The sequence below is a fragment of the Artemia sp. Qi Xiang Cuo genome, chromosome 15 (assembly GCF_049724085.1).
Source record: "Artemia sp. Qi Xiang Cuo chromosome 15, ASM4972408v1, whole genome shotgun sequence".
Classification (NCBI taxonomy): Eukaryota; Metazoa; Arthropoda; class Branchiopoda; order Anostraca; family Artemiidae; genus Artemia; species Artemia sp. Qi Xiang Cuo.
The window spans coordinates 37,032,121-37,053,214 of NC_142808.1; the positions used below are offsets into that span (position 1 = coordinate 37,032,121).

Here is a 21,094-nt window from a genome sequence, read left to right on the forward strand (position 1 = left end):
GCTTTCAGTAACGAACAGACCTAAGATGGGTCCAGGGGGGGGGGGCAATAATTGTTTTTATTGTGATGTCTTTGGGAAGAAACTGCGTTACGCTTTTAATTTGAATTTAATAAAATAGTAAAACATTGATTTTTTTTTTTGTAGTCTTAACTAACTCAAAATAAGATATTTTAACTTAGAACCCGCATTGTCTGAAAATTGTGCTCCTCACTCTATTTATCTTTCTTTTTCTTTTTTTTACATACAGTTAAGTTTTGTGTTTGCAGTTTTTGGATGTGGGGGCTTCGGTGACAAAAGAAATGTCAATTTTGTGATATTAATCCTTGTTTTCTCAGCTTTATAATTAGTATTAGAGCATAACAAAACTTTGTTGAGTCCAAAAATAGACATACCTCTGCTTTTATTCCCGCAAAAAGGAGAGAAATCCTCACATACCCGAGGTATTTATTAAGTAATCTCCCATTTATTGGAAAATTGCGGCTTAAAATCCTGCTGTCTGGTTTTTTGTCCATCCCAAGTTCAATAAATGGGGCCTAAAATCTACTATCAACCTCATACACACCCGATCCTTCAGACAAAATTATTTACCCTTCCACTGCCCCCCGCCCCCCTAACTGTTCGAATTATATGTACAAATTGCTAATTTTTGTTTTTCTAGGGACGGGACAATGACAATTAGGCTACGAAGTTTTTGTAAAGATAAGATATCTTCTCTCAGCGGAATTAGAGGAGTTGCTATTATGGAGTCAAAGATTCTTATGTGGGAATTCTTACACCTTTTGTTAAAATCAAATGAACAAGAAGTGAGTGTTTTTTTATATTTTTGTCCTCTTAATTACTTTTGGATTTTTCGGTAGTAAATCTAGGGTGTTTTACTTTCGCAGGTCTCATGCGACTATCAACAAATATCTACCCTCCCACCTATTGCTAGGAATGATTCAGTTGTAATTGTGGATAACAAACAGCACAAACTACGGTACTTGTCTGTTATAGTGCGTATGTTAAGTTCTTCATTCAAGTTGAACCTGTTTCTCTGACTTATTCTAATGAAATATCACAAAATATGATGAAAGTATAATACTTAAGAAACAAATTTTGGCTATATATTTGCAGATTAGGGGTGGTGGGGTAAAACATTGCGGGTCTGCATGTAAAATGTCTTAGGTACAATTATCCTGCCAATTATGAAGTAAGAATTGTTTTCCAACTTTACACTGTCCAAATACTTTACCCCCCCCCCCTACCTCCCCCCTAATGTGCAAATGGATAACCAAAATTATATATTTCCCATGTATTCTGTCACTTCTCTTTGTCTTGTCTCAGTAGTATTGGGGGCAATACTCCAAGCAGAGCCCTATCCCAATGTACTATTGGAGTTGCTAGTCCTTGTATCCACCTATACTCTGAGCAGAGCCATATCTCGATTTACTATTGGAGTTAGTAACCCCTCATATCCCCTCAGTTGGTCCCAATATAGCCCAATCCCGATGTACTATTGGAGTTGCCAACCCCTCGTATCCCTCAATTGGCCCCAATACAGCCCTATCCCGGTGTACTATTGGAGTTGCTAGCCCCTTATATCGACCTATATTCCGGTCACAGCCATATAGAAATAAGGATGTTTCCTGGAAACATTGTATGCTAAAGTCTGGTCTTTGAGATAAGAACATTCCTGGAAACATTTATATGGCAAGTTTTTTGTGTCGGTAAAATAATCCAATGGTTCCGAGCGGCCAGTACCATTGCGTAAGGTATCTCAGCTTCCGGCGAAAATAAATTATTTGTCAAGTGTCGGTTCTATAGTGCGTCAATGGACGAAGAACTTAACATAGGCGCTCTAATAGACAAGTACCCAACCTACAATGGGGAGATTCAGTGGCGTTAAAAGGTCTTCTGACATTTGGAGCGGAATTTTAACTTGTCACCCCACCCCCCATTTTTTGACTTTTTCCTACCTTTTAAAAATAGAATTTATATGCTCATTTATATTGTTTATTTTATGGAAACAAAGAAGTTTAAAGAATAGTAAATTATATGTTTTAATGAATTGTATATAAACTTTTTAGTGTAAATAAATTAATGCGTAACGAATTATAAAGAAAACACAATATTTTCAAAACATATTAGTCCTATTAACAATATTATAACATCAATGTTATAATAATTATGATTATTATATGTGGTAGGGTGAATTGATGAGCGGTTAAAGGGTGTGTTAAAAAAAAAAATTCAAGGTACTACTGCTGCAATCCATATAAAAACGAAAAAACGATGGTAAAACTCTTTTGAACGTAATATTTAGTGAAGATGACAAACTGAATAATAAAAAAGAAAAACAGATGGAAAAACACCCTTTTTCGATGAATTTTTGATTACTCCTACATGGATGGTACCCGGGGCGGTCCGCCCCTTCGGCACCCCCCCTTCCCCTAAGTATTATATTCATGTAAATTTTTATTTGTCTATTTAAGTATTATTGAAGGCCGCTTTGAATATATAAAGCAGCTGTTTAAAATATCCTATGCTAATAGGTCACTAACTCGGATCGATTCTTCTAAATAGTAGAGCTAGGGTAATTAATCGCTTTCATGGCATGGCGCCCTTCTGGGAACGAGAGCAATTACTTTATTCTATGGCTAAAAATGGCTTTGCTTTGGAATTGGTTAGTGAAGCGATCTCATTTCGGGCAGTCGTAAAATTTAATTTCAGACAAAGGATAATAATGTTTGGAATAGAGTTAGAACGAACCTTAAAAATGTGAAAAGTATCTTAAAACTTATTGTTATATTTTCTACTTTCTTGTGGAGTTTCTCGATGATTTTTTTTTTTACGTGTGTTTAAAATCCCCGTGTGTTTAAAAGACATTAAATAATGTCTTTTATAACATGGAAGTTCAAACTAGAAAATTTATAAAAGAATTAAGAGGATAGAAATCTGCTACTTTGTTGGTTACATTGGTTGGAATTTCTTCATTTTTTTAGGGTCTGCTCTTAAGGGTCTCAATTCAAGGGAATGTATATGAGCCAAAATTCATTTATCTCCATAGCATCTTTAGCATATTTTCCTTTTTTAACCCGTCTCTAAATTATTGGTCAAATTTTTGTTAAATTTAAAAATTTTCCATCAGTTAGAAGTTTTGGAGATGAAAATTTTGCCACTATAGTGGATACAAGAGGCTATAGTGTTAGGGACAAAAACTTTCAGAATTTTACAACAACCAAAAGAAATATATTCGAAAATGTCGGCTTTCAGTAATGAATTGACCTAAGATGGGTCCAGGGGGGCAATAAAAATTATTGAATAAAATAGTAAAATTATGATTAAAAATGACTTAATTATTTAATTAAATATTAAAATATTACCAAAAAAGCGGGCATTTAGCCTAGTTGGAGTAAATTTTATTGAAAAATTATTGTCGTTTTGAGAATTGTTCGCAACATTTTCGTAAGAAGTGTTCGTTTCCACTCTGTACTTATGAGTTAACTCTAGGCTTATCACCAACTCAAAGTAAGGAGAAATAAAACTCTCAGTAGGCTACTGGTTTCAGATGGCTGATTTAAAGCTGTTAAAAAAAACTATTTGTTTTTTTTTGTCTGAATTAATCTAACATCAACTACTATAACAAAAAAGTGTCTGAAAATGATGCTCCTCTTTCGATCAGTTTCCTTTTTATTTTCCCTGTTCTGTTTTCTTTTAGATAAAATTCTAACTTCCACTAGCTTTGGAAGTTTTTCAAGTGCAACAGTATATACTGGACCTAAAGTATAGTTTTTCACCTGACCTTAGTTGATGATTTTTTATCCCTTTTTTATGGAACCTTAAAACGCTCCATTTTTTCCTCTTTTAACCCTATCCTATTCTTCCTTGTTTGTCATTAAAACTAGTAATTCCTTTAAAAAAAATCTTTATCTCAATATTGTGTAACTATTTAAAACTTCCTAAAAAGTTAAACTTTTTCTTAAAGTTCAAAAAGTGCTCATATTCAAAAAAATTAAGACTTAAAATGTTATTTTAAAAAATATAGAGGTAGAAAGTCTTTTTTTTTCTGGTTAAAATTCACCATCCTGAATTCTATAGTCAATTAAAAGAAATCCAAGAAGGATTTTTTTTTCAGATCAGTGTGATTTTCCCTTTTTATTGTAAGAAAGCAACTTCAGAAATAGCTATTAAGTAGACATTAGCAAATAAATGTTTGTCTGAATTGTTCCGAAATCCTAAGTTATTAATATTGTGCGCTGTAGATTTACGATTTTTTTAATGTCAAAAAAGTTTCATATTCAAAACTTCTATCTAAAAAATGATGATTTCTTTTGTAGATCATACATGAGTAAAAACTCTTTTTGACACATATTACTAGATATTTCCTTCGAGCTACCGACTTCAGGGCAACAAGTGAAGAGACTCAGGACTGCAGAAGTAGACTTCTGGGGCCCTGGGACATGAGAATCAGAACTTCAGTTTCCAAGGTCTGAGACTCAAACCCCAGAAATGAAACTCCTGGAGTCTGGAGGACGTACTCTTGAAGTCCTAAAGCGGCCACACTTTCAACGAAACTAAGTTAAAACCAAAAGTCAGATTTTGGTTTTGATCAGAGACTTGAATCCTCCTTCCGAGGAATATGCAATTGAATACTGATCAACATTTCAGAATAAAAAGAAAAAGTATATAAAAAAAAAGAAATATAAAAAATAATAAGAAAAGCAGCTAAATATCTGTTACCGTTCCAATGATAAGGCAATATTAATACTTTGAGAAAAAAATTACACAGGAAGTACTATGAAGAACTCATAATAGAAGTTCCTCTGTTCAGAATATTAGGAAACGTAGTAATTTTATGGTGCTGATTTTTATTAAAAACAGAAAATCTGAACTTTCGGGATTGAAGTTTCGAAAAAAATGACGAAAAAAGGTTTTCGGAAAGAAAATTTCAGAGGGATGCAGCTTAGAGACAAGGTTATATCTATCCAAACAGAATATAATAGCCTACTATAGAAAAAATTGTTTTTCTGTAAAATAAAAAGCTGAAAATTATCTCTAACCATTCTGATGATTTTGCTTTTTTATGATTTTGCCAAAATAGCTAACGAGATATTGGGCCTAAAGAGCTTTGTTTGACAGCCTTTTATAGGGACCAGAATTTTTTCTGTTCTTTTTTTGATAAAAATTTAAAATCGAAATTAAATATAAAATTAATTTTAAATTAAATTTTAAAATTAAATAAAATATAAAAATATAATTTCGTCTAGATTTCTACGAAATCTAAATGATACTTAAGATTCAAAAAATATATGTATGTATACGCACCGGGCATTGCTAATGTGTTAGACGCTAGACATCTGCGCTTGCTAAATTGCATCTTTTGAATATTTCTTTTGTGCTGCCCATCGAAAGATAAAGTGCGGATTTGATCAATTACGGTGTTCTTGGATGGTAAAAAAATCGTATGCTTTTGTTGGGTATCTGAAGGATACCATACACTTTGTCTTAATGGTTTGTGTGTTGAGAGGCGTGTTTAGGAAAGTTTAGGAGCAAAATTTACCTATCCCCAAAATTAATTGTTTCCTTACAATAAGCTCTAATTTTTCGAGAAATGTGTTGATTATAACTTTACACATCCTTGTGCAATGTTCTTAATAGAGTATATTTTCTCGGCTAGTACCCAGAAAATTGGAAAATAAGCAGACTGTTGACTGGCGATGAACCGGAAGGTATCTATCCTGCAGAGATTGAAGATAGGAAATCTCTGGATTTCAACTGGTTTAAATGGTTGATCGAAGCGGGGAAGAGACAAGAAGCTCTAGGTAACTTCTTCAACATTCAGTAGTAGTTTTTTTATATACTATTTTCTTAATTGCCATTGTGTATTCTATAGTAACTGCCCCTCTTTACCTGTACAAAGGTTGACAATTCGCTTGCGGAATATTGATTCCTGTGGTGCTTGGGGTTCGCATTAGCTCAAGGCTCCTTGGTCCTATAGGTGCCAACCCAAGATTTCTTTGAGGATTCCGCAAGGCCATTTATCTTAACATGTTCTATCATGTAATATTGTCATTGCAGATTTTTGTTTGTTTTATCAAATACTTACGTGCAATAAAAATCAGCTGTAAGTGGCAAAGAAATTGCACTGCACATAGCTGTTATTAAGGTAGACTAAGAAGTTTTTCCTTAGATGAAGGAGGGCTTGATCCTGCAAAAAAGCAAATTTTCAGGAATGCTTATCTCAAATGTGTTTGTTTTAATATACATTCAAAAATTAAACTTAATAAACATAGGTGCTGAGTGGGAAACTGTTGACACTCTCCAGGCAAGTCAAGTTTTTAGTCTGTTTCAGAACGAGTTTTTTTTTTTTTTTTTTTTTTTTTTTTTTTTTTTTTTTACAGTTACTCAATCAATCTTCTACTTATAAATTCAAAGGCCTATGTACTATTTTGAGCTATTTTATTTGATTCTATTAAAACTACATAAGACTTTAATCCTAAATAAGGCTTTAAGATTTTAGAGTTGGTTATATAAATAGTGGGACATATAATAAAACAATACATTTGTCATAATCATAATAATAAGGAAAATTTATTTAGTTAACCAAAGTACAACAAAAAACATAATAAAACAAAGAAATGCTGCTCAAGAGAGGCGTGTAGGCCATCTCAACATGGGACATTAAAATAACCACACATGCAAATATTATATGTTTTAATATTCCATCATCAATGGTCAATAAACAATCCTTTACTATTTTCATCTTGAATTCCAGCTGATATTTTCGTAATGAATCAATTAGTTTTGTCATTCAGCTTATATTTGTTTGAAATTAATGGTTTTTGGTACCTAATTAAAAACCTAGACCTTTCAGAACTTACAAAAGGGATTCGATGAGTTCTAGAACCCCAACGAGCCGAACATGATGGTAAAATTAACAGAGACTTATAATAAAAATGATAACTAGGATTTTGTATTTGAAAATGACGCATGAAAGTATTAACTTGTCTTATATGTTTTAATTCTAACGAATTTAAGAACAAAAAGTATCGTTTCTGTGTCTGATGTATTTTCAAGTTTTGATGGCCGATGCTACAAACTTCCTAGTATTCTCACTGTCCTATTTACCTTTCATGGATTTATATGCGTCTAAAAGATATTAAGAAATATAATTGTACCATAGTTCAAACAAGAAGGAACTAATTAGTGATAAATTATTTTTAAGGTGGAAAACGGGAAAAAAAATTCAAAGGACATATTGACCTAATATTTGAGAAAATTTTACCTTTAAATGATTAATATGATTTTGAAATGCCAGGAGGGGATCGAGAAAACTCCTAAATAACGATATGGTCGGATCCTACAGATTTTATGCTCACCAATCTGAAGCTTTCAACAAGATAAACGCGAGTGGCACGTTTTGAACAACCGAAAACCGAAAATTCGGTTTTTGTAAAAAAAAAATTTAACAAACCATCGATTAACGGAAATATGAGTTATAATGAAATTTTTAATCAATGTTGAAGAATCTAGTGCTTCGACAGATATAACTGTGTCATCTGCAAACAGAATTTCAAACTAATATTTTTCTGCAGACTTCGCGAAACATCATTAATATACATAAAGAATAAAAGTGATCCTAACGCTGAGCCTTGAGAGACACCAATATCTTTAAGCCTATTTAAATTTGATAGATTTCCGTCAACACCTACCGCAATTTTACGTCCACACAAGTCTGATTTTATTATCTCTAGTCTTTTCCGTCTTACACTTGAATTGCCCATTTTATCAAAAAGGATTTCATGGCTTAAAGTGTCAAATTTTTTTTAACATCGTAAAAAACAGTAGACACATGGAAACTATCATTTAAACAATCATTTCTTTCTATTAAAAGAGCTGCAACTCCCTGTTCCGTTGAATGGCCTGCCCTAAATACAAACTGATATTCGGTAAAAAAAAAAAATTATTTGGTGAAAATGTATTCAGGTTTAAAAAAAACTGAACAAATACATAATTTAAAAGTATGAATAAGTGGCTAATTTGTTGAAAAAGCATGAATAAGTCTAGCAAATTTGTTGAAATTTCGTCATATCCGAATGAATTACCTTTCATTTTCTTATTTTTAGTAATCTTTTGAAATTTTGCAAAAGTAACTGGGTTCAGAAATATGCAACTAGCAAAAAGGAATATGCAAAAAAGTAACTGGGGTTAGAAATAATATCTGAGGATGTCACAGCTTCAATTTTATCTGATTCAGCGCTTTAGTGTTGCCTATAGTAAGATAGCCATTTTGTTAAAAATAGTTCAAAGATCAGGTAACAAAAACTCCGGGTTCGACACAACCCCCAAGGCCCGGGGGCAGGCGTTGTAAGTTATGCCCTGGGGGCAAATATGGTTCTTATGGAAGGGATGCTCATATAAATTTCAGAGCTGAAAATTGAAAGTTCTAGTTCACTTTTTAAGAGTCAAAAGAGATCGTAAGGAAACTAGTCCTCCCCCACGCTCTTTTCTCCTGTAACCCATCTGAAAAGTTTTTGAGATAGGCATTTTGTTAAAAGTAGTTCAAACATCAGATAACAAAAACTCCAGGATTGACACAACTCCCCAGAGCCCGGAGGCGAGTGTTTGCATATAAGGTTTTTATGGAAGTTGTGGTCTTATAAACTTTGGAGGCAGGGGCGGATCCAGGATTTTTTTTAGGGGGGGGGGGGAATAGGTTGATCCGATAAACTTCAGTTAGGAGCAAGTTTAATTAACGCAATCTTGCATTAATTAAGTAAATTACACTATTATAGACTACGTTAGGGGGGCGCCCCCCTCGCCCCTCCCCTGGATCTGCCACTGTTTGGAGGGGACTCGAATGATTAAAAATTGAAAGTTCTAATTCATTTTTTAAGAGTCAAAAGGGCTCTGATGGCGACTAACCCCCCCCCCCCTCCGACAACCCTCTATTCCCCAAATGCATCCAGTCGAAATTTTATGTAGCAATTTTGTTCAAAATAGACCAAAGATAATATAACAAAATTCCAGGGATAACACTGCCCCCCAGAACCTGAGGGCAAGTGTTGTAAATTATGTCCCAGGGGCATATGAGGTTTTTATGGATAGGATGGCAGTATAAACTTCGGAGAGGGCTCATTCGAATGTAAATGAAATTTCTAGTACCCTTTTGAAAAATCAAAAGTGATTGGAGGGCAGCTTCGGAGTATACCAGTCAAGATTTCTTCAAAACTTTTTGAAAATATAGCTGTTCACTCTCCTTGGAAATGACAAGTCTAAAGGAAGGGTCCTAAATGTACAAATAAAAATTGAAAGAGGACGGTAGTATTTAATTTGAATAGTCTGAACAAAATTTAAGTTCTAAAATTTCCTGAACCAGACTCACATCTGAACCTCTTTAGATCATCTTTTCACGTTCTTATGAGGTCAATCATCTACAAGTATGCTAAATTGTTAATTTGCGTCGTGTGTTTATGCAGCGCAATAGAAAGGTGAATTAATACATATTCTTATAAAATTAAGATATGCTTTGTAATTTCCCGGCAATCGTTTCTATTTTTTCCCCTTTTTCTTTGTTTTCTTGTTCTTTAGACTTCACTATGTTAATGTGCATGTTTTTTCGTATTAATTGTTGCTGATAGTTGTCTCTTTCTTTCTGTTTTCTGTCTTCTTTCTTCTTCTTACTGTATCTAGTGCAGACTTTTGATAAATTACTAATGCTACATCCTTATGTACAGATTACGCAATTGAATGTAGCTCTTGGGGTGATGCTTATGAGGTTGCTTTCTCAATGGACGAACAAGCAGTGAAAAAAGTGAGGAAGGCGTATGCATTATCATTGTCACCATCTTCCTTTCAGACATTTTCTCAGCTGCATTCTGGACGACAACCGGTCGCATGCTCTGTAAGTTTCCTCTCTTTCGGTTCTATTTTATTCCCTTTTTACCTTTTCTCTTTCTCCACTTTCCAGTTTCCCTTCGTTGGTTTCCCCTCTATTCCTTTCAAGAGTTAAAATCAGTGCATCATAATATAGAACTTTCATAGGCAGCGCAATAGTGCAGCCTAAGTGAAGAGGGAAATGGGAACATTTTTTTTTTTTTTTTTTTTTTTTTTTTTTTTTTTTTTCGGGGCTTAGTTATGCACTGGGGGCATTTAAGGGTTATATAGAAAGGGTGGTCGTATAAACTTTGGAGGGGGCTCATTGGATTGGTAATCACAATTTCTAGTACCCTATTTAAGATTTAAAGTGATCGGAGGCCAGATACCCCCCCCCCCCCTCCCCTCAAACCTCGTATTTTCCTGAAAAATATCTGATAGAATTTTGAGATGACTATTTGTTGTCGTAGAAACTTCTAAAAAGGATCATTCCATTAAAAATTGAAGGGGGTATTGCCTCTTTTAATAGTCAAAAGTGATAAGAGGGCAACTACCCCCCCCCCTCCGGCGCCCACCATTTCCCCAAACACATCCATAAAAATTTTGAGATAGCCATTTTGTTCAGCTTAGTTAAAAGGTCCGGAACTTGTGTCTTTGAGCATAATAACCCCCCCCCCCCCCACAGCCCTCAGGGCAAGTATTGCAAGTTGTGCCCTGGGGGCTTATAACGTTTTTATTGAAAGGGTGGTCGTATGAACTTTAGAGGCTGCTTATTAGATGGTAATCGGAAGTTCTAGTACTTTTTTTAAGATTCAGAGTGATCGGAGGGTGGATACCCCCCCCCACCCGCACACCTAGTATTTTCCTGAAATGCATCTGATAGAAATTTTGAGATGGCTATTTGTTGTCGTAGAAACTTCGAAAAAGGCTCATTCGATTGGAAATTGAAAGGGCTAGTGCCTCTTTAAATAGTCAAAATGGTTTGGATGTCAACAGGCCCCCCCCCCCTAGGTCCATCAATCCCCAAAACGCATCGAATTTAAATTTTTAGATAGCTGTTTTGTTCAGCGTAGTTGAAAGGCCTGGAAATTATCTCTTTGAGGATGACAGCCTGTCCCCCTTCCCAGCCCTCAGCGCAAGGGTTGTAAGTTATGCCCCGAGGGTATATAAGGTTTTTACGGAAAGGGTGGTCGTATAAACTCTGGAAGGGGCTCCTTGGATTTGGAATCAAATGTTCTAGTTTTCTCTTCAAGAGTAAAAGTTATCGGGGGCTCCCGATCCCCCTCCCTACGTCGTATTTTCCACAAATGCATCCGATAAAAATTTTGAGGTGGCCCTTAATTACAAAATTGTCCAAAGGTCATATAATAAGGCCTTTGAGGTTGACAGAATCCCCCTGAGTGTAGGGGTAAGGGTTGTAAGTTATGCCTCAGGGACACATAAGGTTTCTATGGAAGGGGTGGTCATGTGAACTTTAGAAGAGGCTCATTTGATTTGAAATGTATGGTTCTAGTCAAACAGTTCGTGGTAACGAACTGTAAGTAAGGAGCGACCCGGCGCAATGGTAACCGAAACTCTAAAAAACGGGATTTTGATACCAATAGATACATCAAAAGAATCAGATTTTAATTCTGATTTCAAATATATAAGTTTCATTAAGTTTAAGCTTACCCATCAAAAGTTACGCGCCTGAGAAAATTCGGCTGATTTTCGCAAAAAGAGGGAAAGACCCCCAAAAGTTATAGAACAATCAAAATCACACTAATATATTCAGCGTATCATAAAACCCTACTGTAGAGGTTTCAAGCTACTATCTACAAAAATGTGGAATTTTCCATTTTTTGCCAGAAGAAAAGATCACGGATGCGTGTTTTTTTTTTTTTTTTTTTTTTTTTTTTTTAACCCGGGGTTATATTAACGACCCAGTAGTCATAAAAAATAGTGGGAGGGCTAATTTGAACGGAAATTAAAATTTATATTGCCCTTTTTAATTGACCAAAAAAATGGAGGGCAACAAGGCCCCCTCCCACGCTCATTTTTTTCCCAAAGTCACCCGATCAAAATTTTGAGATAGCCATTTTGTTCAGCATGGTCGAAAATATGATAAAAATGTCTTTTAGAATGACTGGATCCCCCAAAGTCCCCAGGGGGAGGGCTGAAAGTTATGAACTTTACTCAATGTTAACATATAGTATTGGTTATTGGGAAGTATACAGACTTTTTCAGAGGAGATTTTTTCTGGTAGGTGGGGGAAGGAGAGGGTCGGGGGCTATATGGACGGATCTTTCCATGACGGAACTTTTCATGGGGGAAGGGACATTGCTATGAAGGGGGCGCCGGATTTCCCAGCATTATTAAAGAAAAAGATCAGGAATTAAATAAAAAAAACAAGTTTTTCAACTGATCAACTGATTGTGATTAAGAGGTCATTTTTAAAGAACTGGAAAAAAAATTCGAACTATAGTTTAAAGAGCAGGGTATTGACTAGGGAGTGAACCCCCTAATATACGTGATAAAATTTTATGAATATAGAAGTTCGTTACGTAAGTTAATTCTAAGTTACGTATATTTATTACTAATAAAAACGTTCTTAAATAAAATTAAACAAGTTTCGAGAAAGCCATTTAACCAAATATAATATGCAAAATTTTTTTTAATTATTCATGTACGGTGAGCCAAAATCAAAACCTGCATTAATTCAAAAACGTTCAAAAATTAAATAAAAAAAACAAGTATTTTGAACTGAAAGTAAGGAGCGACATTAAAATTTAAAACGAACAGAAATTATTCCGTATATGAAGGGGGCTGTCCCCTCCTCAACGCCTCGCTCTTTACGCTAAAGTTTGACTTTCTCACAACTCTATTTTTCTAAACAATAAAAAAACTTTAGGGTAAAGAGCGAGGCGTTGAGCAGGGGACAGCCCCCTTCATATACGGAATAATTTCTGTTCGTTTTAAGTTTTAATGTCGCTCCTTACTTTCAGTTTAAAAAACTTGTTTTTTTTATTTAATTTTTTTCTTTTTAGGAGTCAAACATGATGGAGAGCAACTAGCCCCCCCCCTGACACCCTCTTTTCCCAAAACGCATTCAACTGAAATTGTGAGGTAGCCATTTTGTTACCAATAGTCCAAAAATCATATAACAATGTCTTTAGGGTGGACACAATTCCCCAGAGCCCATTGGCAAGGATGGTAAGTTATGCCTGGGGCAAATAAGGTTTTTATTGAACGGGTAGTTGTATAAACTTTGGATCGGATGGAGCTTATTTGATAGTAAGTTGGAAGTTTTAGTGCCCCTTTTAAGAGGCAGAAGTGAATGAAGGGCAATAGGCTCCCTTCCTCTAGCCTATCATTCCCCAAAACATACTCGGCCGAAATTTTAAAACAGCTATTTTGTTCAACCTTGTTGAAAGGGCCATTAATTTTGTCTTTGGGGGTGTCAACCTCTCCACAGTCCTCAGGGCAAGGGCTGTAAGTTAGGCAATTCGTTCATTGTTTACACCTAGTATATGTTAATGAGAAAGGTATGCATGTTTGAACTTTACTTTCCAAAAAGACGAAGGGTATTTAGGTGAGACTTTCAGAGAATGTTGAGCTAAATTCAAACACGTTATGTGTATACGGATTGTCAAAAGGGTGCAACGCAGGAATAACTAAGTATATTAATTAGGAAAATTCAGGTAATGACAAAGAAGATAAAAAAAAAGACAATGTTCTTAGGTTGTCAATACTACTACAACTACTCCCACCACATTTTTCCATTTACAATAATGAGGGGAAATTCAAGATAAATCAAAAGATACTATGTGTATGTAAACTTTTAAAAGAGCGTTTCTCAAGAGTTTCTATGGTAATTAAATTGAAATTTTCCGGAAATGCTAAAAGGGGAAGATCATCTCACCAAAAGACAATAAGTGCACACTGCTGATAATACTACCACTGCTCTTACTACTACTACTACTACTATTACTGCTATTGCAACTACTTGTAGGGATAAGAGTATTGAGATGAAAATTTCAAGAAGTATATAAAAGGAACAATGATATGCTATGAAGCAAATATTAAAGTAAAAACATACGCAACGATGTTTTGAGTTTGTCCATAATAGCCAAGCTATTGAAAATCGCTAGTCGTCTATTGACTCGACCATAAATCAAGGCAGATGGGTATATTATTGGTTAAAGATGTTTTTCTATGGGTTACATTCTTAATCGTTTCAACAGCTGATATTGTCAGTAGTAAGTGTGTCTGTTACCCTTTCCTGCTTGGGCCACAAAGCCTAGAATCTATAGATCAGAAGAAGATTAGTGAGATAAAGATAATATTTATTTTCAAAAGGCTATCACAAGCTCTAATAGAGCCGAAGTCGCTTCATATGTCCAAAAAGAAAAAGCAAAACAAAGAAACAAATAATACACCAAGACAAAAGTAAAAGAAACACCAATCAAGTCACTTGGATTCTGAAGATAACTAACTGGACAAATTGGTGTCGCAAAAAATTCTTATATATTTAGGTAACTAAATATATAGTTACTAGATACCACAGTTAACGAAATCATTTTGATCTGACCTCTTGTAACTAAATATTTAGTTACTAGATATCACAGTTAACGAACTCATTTTGATCTGAACTCTTCCTGATTCTTCCTGATCCGGATGCCTACAGGGTTCATTTCCTTTCGTATTCTAATAATCTGAACATCTTTCCGTCTCATCATCTGATTAATTGTTTCCCTTTGGCTTATTTAATAAACTAATTGCAAAAAAACTATTAGATTAGGATTATTCTGTATATTTGAAAATCAATTACTATTCGATTATGAAAAGCCCATAATGAATTACCATCATAAATATTTGATTGATTGAGTGTATCACTACGAGGGGTAATATAGATCTAACGTAGTTTTCTCGGGTGTTGTCTGAAATTTGGAAATTTCCTCTTTACTTTTGATAAGGCTTCTTAACATTTTTCTGTGGCTCATATTTTCTTTTCTTTTTTCTCTTCTTTATATGTATATTACTTTTTTCAATTCATTTTGCTTTGTGTACTTTTTCTCCATTTTTATTTTCAGTTATTTTCCAGTTGTTTTCTTTCAGATTTTAAGTAATAACCAAATGATTAACTGGCGAAAACACCTGGCTGTGATTTTATCTAACCCTTCCAGAAACCCAGAATTAGATAAAACTTCGATTGTTGCTATGGGTGATTCCTTGGGTAAGTGGTACAACCGTAGAGATAGAAAAATGAACAGAGGCCAAATTCTTGCTAGTTGATCTCAATTATTCCATTCTTCCATGAAAAAAAAATATTTTCAATATAGTGTGACACCGGGTTAACGGTGACATCTGACCATATATTTTCAAAGAACCTCGCCTCTTTTTTTCTTTGTTTTTATCTTCGTGGGTACGACTCGCTTTTTTCTTTTTTTGATCAAAAATAAGGCAAAACGATACTGCTAGTGTCATTCTTATCGGCCTAATAGTATAGGCTAATGTCACATTTTCATATTATCAATTTTATCGTCATCTTCTATTAGAGCTGAGATCGGACTTTCTAAAAGTAATATGATTAAAACTCGTATTATAATTAAGATTGCGCTCGATCGATTTTGATCAAAATCGATTAATTTCAAAATGACATGTATCATCTTAATGGTATAGTATCGTTTATAATATGTTTCGTTAGGCTGTTATACGTATGTTTATGGTATATTTCGGTAGATTGTTCCCGTTATTTTTATGGTATGTTATCATTTAGCTTTCTTCTTTTCCTTTTAAGTAAGCCAAAAAAGTCTAACTGCCCGTTTTTTAGTTATGTATCAACGTTCATATTAACTATTTCTTGCTTGATGAAAGGCGATCATTGCCCATAAAAGAAAGAAAGGGCAAAATATTGTCCTATAAAGATGTAATGGAAATTTCAAGAAATAATTTCTTCCTTATTAATAACGATTTATGTCAGTTGGCTAGTCGGTTTGAATGACTTTATTAAAAATAAATCTTAGATTTGATGATGAAAGTCCCACATTTCGCAAATTGTGTAGCCTAATCATGAATTTATTTTCTCTCTTTTTTCTGTTGTCTTGCTTCGTCGCTTGAGTTTTTTTATTTTTCGTAAATTCTTGTGTTTCTTCTTTATTTTATATTTTCCACGTTCTGTTTTCAGGAATTTTTCCTTTCCTTTTTTCTGTTGTCTTGCTGTGTCGCATGAATTCTCTATTTTTGTAAATCCTTGTGTTTCTTCTTTAATTTATATTTTTTGCATCCAGTTTTCGTGAATATTTTCTTCTCCTTTTCTCTAGAGTCTTGCTGCGTCGCTTAAATTTTCTCTATTTTTCATAAATTCTTGTTTTGTTTTTTTTTCAATTTATATTTTTCGCATCCAGTTTGCGGGAATAAGGCCCCAGGTGCTGATATTGCGGTAAACGAGTTTCTTAGATATGGTGGCTATGAGATTAGAAATCAGTTACTGAACATTACGATTATGATTTTTGAAATAAGGGAAGTACCTAGCGATTTTGAAAAAACCCTAATTACTCCCCTGTGAAAGAAAGGTGATATAGTTTTTCTTGAAAGCATTGTCATTGAAACTTCAAAAGGGCTCATTCAATTGGAAATTGAAAGGGATAGTGCCTTTTTTAATAGTTGAAAGTGATTGGAGAGCAACTAACACCCCTTTCACGCCTACCGTTTTCCCAAACACATCCAATCAAAATTTTGAGATAGCCATTTTGTTCAACGCAGTAGAAAGTTCTGGATATTATATTTTTGAGCAGGACACTCCCACCACAGTCTCCAGCGCAAGGGTTATAAGTTATGCCCTGGGGCATACAAGGTTTTTATTGAAAGCTTTGTCGTAGAAACTTGAAATAGGGCTCATTTCATTGGAAATTCAAAGGGCTAGTGGCCTTTTTAATAGTCGGAAGTGATTGGAGGGCAACTAATCCCCCTCTAGAGCCCACCTTTTCCCCAGGCACATCCAATTAAAATGTTTAGATAGCCATTTTGTTCATCGTAGTTGAAAGTTTTCGAAATTAGGTCTTTAAGAATGACAGCCCCCCTCTCCCCCCCCCCCAGTGCCTTCAGGGCAAGGGCTGTAAGTTATGCCCTGGGGGCATATAAGGTTCTTATAGAAAGCGTTGTCGTAAAAACTTCAAAAAGGGCTCATTCAATTGGAAATTGAAATGCCTAGTGCTCTTTTTAATAGTTGAAAATGATTGGAGGGCAACTAACTCCGTTTCAAGTCCCCCATTTCCCCAAACACTTACAATCAAAATTTTGAGATATCTATTTTGTTCAATGTATTTGAAAGTTCTGGAAATTAGGTCTTTGAAGATGATAACCCCCTCAGAGCCCTCGGGACAAGGGTTGTAAGCTATGCTCTGGGGGCATATAAGGTTTTTGTAGAAAGTCTTGGCGTAGAACCTTCAAAAAGAGCTCATTTGATTGGAAACTAAAAGGGCTAGTGCCCTTTTTAATAGTCGAAAATGAATGGAGAGCAACTAACCCCCTCTCACGGCCACCATTTCCCCAAACACATTCAATCAAAGTTTAGAGATAGTCATTTTGTTCAACGTAGTTGACAGTTCTGGTAATTATGTATTAGAGGATGACAAACCGCCCAGGGCCCTCAGGGCAAAGGTTGTAGGTTATGCCCTGGGGGCTATAAGGTTTTTATAGATAGGGTTGTCGTAGAAACTTCAAGCCTCATTCGATTGGAAATTGAGAGGGCTAGTGCGCTTTTTAATAGTCGAAAGTGATTGGAGGACAACTAACCACCCTCTCACGCCCACCTTTTCCCTAAACACTCTAATAAAAATTTTGAGATAGCCATTTTGTTGAACGTAATTAAAAGTACTGGAAATTAGGTCTTTGAGGATGACAACCCCCCCCCCCCACAGCCCTCAGGGCAAGGGTTGTAAGTTTGTCCTGGGGGCATATAAGGTTTTTATAGAAAGCGTTGTCGTAGAAATTTCAAAAGAGGCTCATTCGATTGGAAATTGAAATGACTAGTGCCCTTTTTAATAGTTGAAAATGATTGGAGGGCAACTGACCCCCTCTCACGCTCACTATTTCCCCAAAGACATACAATCAAAATTTTGAGGTAGCCGTTTTTTCAACGTTGTTGAAAGTTCTGGAAATTATGTCTTTGAGGATGACTATTAAAAAGGGCTATTGCCCTTTTTAAGAGTCGAAAGTATTCAGAGGGAGAATCCCCTCCCCCATGCCCATCATTTCCCCAAACATTTCTGATCAGCATTTTGATATGGCTATTGTGTTCAACGTAGTTGAAAGTTCTGGAAATTATGTCTTTGAGGATGATAATCCTCCCCCATAGTCCTCAGGACAAGGGTCGTAAGTTATGTTCTTGGGACATATAACGTTTTCATAGTGAGTTTTGTCATAGTAGCTTCAAAAAGGACTCATTTGTTTGTAAATTGAGAAGACTAGTGCCTTTTTTATTACTAGAAAGTGATCAAAGGGAAACTGCCCCCCCCCCCCCCCGCCCATAATTTCCCCAAACACTTCCAATCAAAATTTTGAGATAGCCATTTTGTTTAGCATATAAGAAAGGTCTGGAAATTATGTCTTTGAGGATAACAAAACCCTTAGCCCTCAGGGTAAGGGTTGTAAGTTATGCCCTGGGGGCATATAATATTTTTATAGAAAGCATGGTCATATAAACTTCGGAGGGGGGCTTATTAGATTGTTAATCAGACGCTCTAGTGTTCTTTTTAAGAGTAAAAGTAGTCGGAGGGCAGCTACCCCCCCCCCCACACACACACACACGTCGTATTGTCCCGATATGCATCTAATAGAAATTTCGAGATAGCTGTTCTATTCAAAATGGTCTAAATATCATATAACAAGCCTTTGGGATTGAAACAATCCCCAGAGATTACGGGCAAGGGTTGTAAGCTATGCCCTGGGGGTATTTAAGGTTTTTATGGAAGGGACGGTTGTTTAAATTTAGAAGAGGCTCAGTCTTTCTCCCTGAAAAAGACTATATCGATATAAAACGAACAGAAATTAAATAAAACACTGTTTCAACAAAATAAGTTTTTAAAAAAAGTAAAGAACTCCATTTAACAAAAATGAACAAAAATAGAATTAAATAATCTATCAAGAATGCAACAACCACAAATCAGAATAAATAAATAAATGAAACCCAAAACAAACAGAAATTAAAATAAATAACAGAGTCAAACTCAAAACGAGCAGGAATCAATATGAGTAGGGTTCTAAACCGCACACTTTCTGAAAGCCAGAATTTAATCTGTACTTCACTGAAAAAAAATTCTTTTAAATGTTTTCACTTTTCTAACTTTAAGAAATCAAAAATCAATTAAGATTTGAATGAATAAATATCGACATATGTATATTAAACTGACAATGCAGATTTTTTTCAGTAAATTCATTTGATTTTTTTTTTTCAGTAAAATACAAATTATATTCTGGCTTTTAGAAGCATAGGGTTATAGAACCCTACTCATATTAATTTCTGCTTCTTTTGAGTTTGACTCTGTTATTTATTTTAATTTCTGTTTGTTTTAGGTTTCATTTATTTGTTAATACTGATTTGTGGTAGTTGCATTCTTGGTAGATTATTTGATTCTATTATTGTTCATTTTGGTTTAATGGAGTTCTTTCCTTTTTTTAAAAAACTTAGTTTGTTGAAAAAGTTTTTTAAATTAATTATTTTGACAGAGCAGCGGGGAGACAGTGTGACATTTATTATTCTTAGGCATTTATTTGACATATTATTTTGACAGAACAACGAGGAGACAGTTATGCTGCACATTTTTGCTACCTAGTTGCTGGAGTGGAGTTTGGAACCCCTCGGATAATGCTCATTGGGGCCACAAGGGAGGAAATGCTCAATTCATCTAAGTTGCTAGAATTTATTCAGATGACGGAAATCTATGAATACGCCATGTCTCTTGCTTTTCCCAATTACTCGATTAGATTTCTCGGCGTAAGAAAACTCTTTTAATATTTATTTTAGAGTAAATAGAAGGATAATTATCTTGGGTAGTTCTAGGTTATATTGTAATTATAGTTAGGCTATGGTGATTTTGGGGCAATTGGCTAGATAATTAGGGTAATTATATTAGGGCCTATGGTTATTAGCTAAATGTTAATCGGCAAAAACAAATGTTGTTTAATATTTTTGTTGATATCTTTATTTCTTTCAAGAATTCTTTTTTTTTCTTTTTTTTTAGAAAACTAAACGCTGCTTATAGATTGAAAATTTTGTTTTGGGTAATGGAACAAAATACCAGAAAATATACTGAAATACCGGAACAGAAATTATGATGAGAAAAAAGTCACAATTGTTGGAAAAAAAGTGAGAATTCGTTTGGATTAGATTCAGTTGGAAATTGCAAGTTCTATTGTACCTCTTGAGAATCTAGTGATTGGAGCCCCCTTTTTCGTGCCCTTTTTCGCTAAAACCATAATCCCCAAAGGTAGTTTGTAAATTTAGATAAACAAGTCCCGTAATAAATGAGTAAGTCTTAGTGCTATGAGTCACAAATACACGTTGGTAACGACTTCTTAAAATTTAAATTACCATCCTCACTTTTTTTTCAATATTTGTCGAAATTTTTGTTTGCGGGCCGTATTAGATATCTCAATAGCCTATAATTCAGTTGACGTTGCTTACATTGTATTAGGTACTTCCATTATTTACAGCTTTGTCTTGATCTAATAAGAAAATTCTAATGGAGTTTTGAGAAACCAAAGGTTTACAAAGATAGTTTGATTCATTGGTAATGAAAAAGCTGTTTTGATGTAGATTGATAATTTCTAAGTCAATTCGAGGAAACTTGTGTACTTGTGCTACAGAATTCAAACTCAGTTTTATTTTTTTTTAATTGAAAAAAAAAACTTTTAGAAAAAAACATGAGGTTGGCATTATTTTAGTTTTTTTTACTATTGTTTTCTTTTTTTCTAAAATTAGATAGGTCTTGAAGCATCCAACCTTGATGGATAGCTAACTAAAGGCCACATTTTATTGCATTATTGCTCTTTTTTCTCATTGAAAAACTTTTTTGAGACAAAGCATTTGATGCAAGGTATAAGGCCTTTTGTACTTAAATAGGTTATAAATGTTGTAACGTGCTAAGTATGGAGTTTGTATTTCTCAAAAAGCTTGTCCTTTAAAAAAAATAAGATAAATACAATTCTTTGGGTTCATTGGAACAATTCTGGGACCATTGATATAGCAAATTAAGTC

The 21,094-nt window shown here is 34.6% G+C and overlaps 1 protein-coding gene across 3 annotated transcripts in view; it reads left to right on the plus strand.

Annotated features, from left to right (window-relative positions):
- Positions 1-21,094, plus strand: part of LOC148943625 (uncharacterized) — a 105,820-nt gene that overhangs the window by 51,944 nt on the left and 32,782 nt on the right. For all 3 annotated transcript variants that reach the window (XM_089100982.1, XM_089100984.1, XM_089100983.1), the window contains 5 exons: positions 659-803; positions 5,657-5,801; positions 9,717-9,883; positions 14,953-15,070; positions 19,629-19,831. In XM_089100982.1, the coding sequence (XP_088957108.1) occupies positions 659-803; positions 5,657-5,801; positions 9,717-9,883; positions 14,953-15,070; positions 19,629-19,831 (778 nt within the window). The remainder of the gene's footprint in view (positions 1-658; positions 804-5,656; positions 5,802-9,716; positions 9,884-14,952; positions 15,071-19,628; positions 19,832-21,094) is intronic.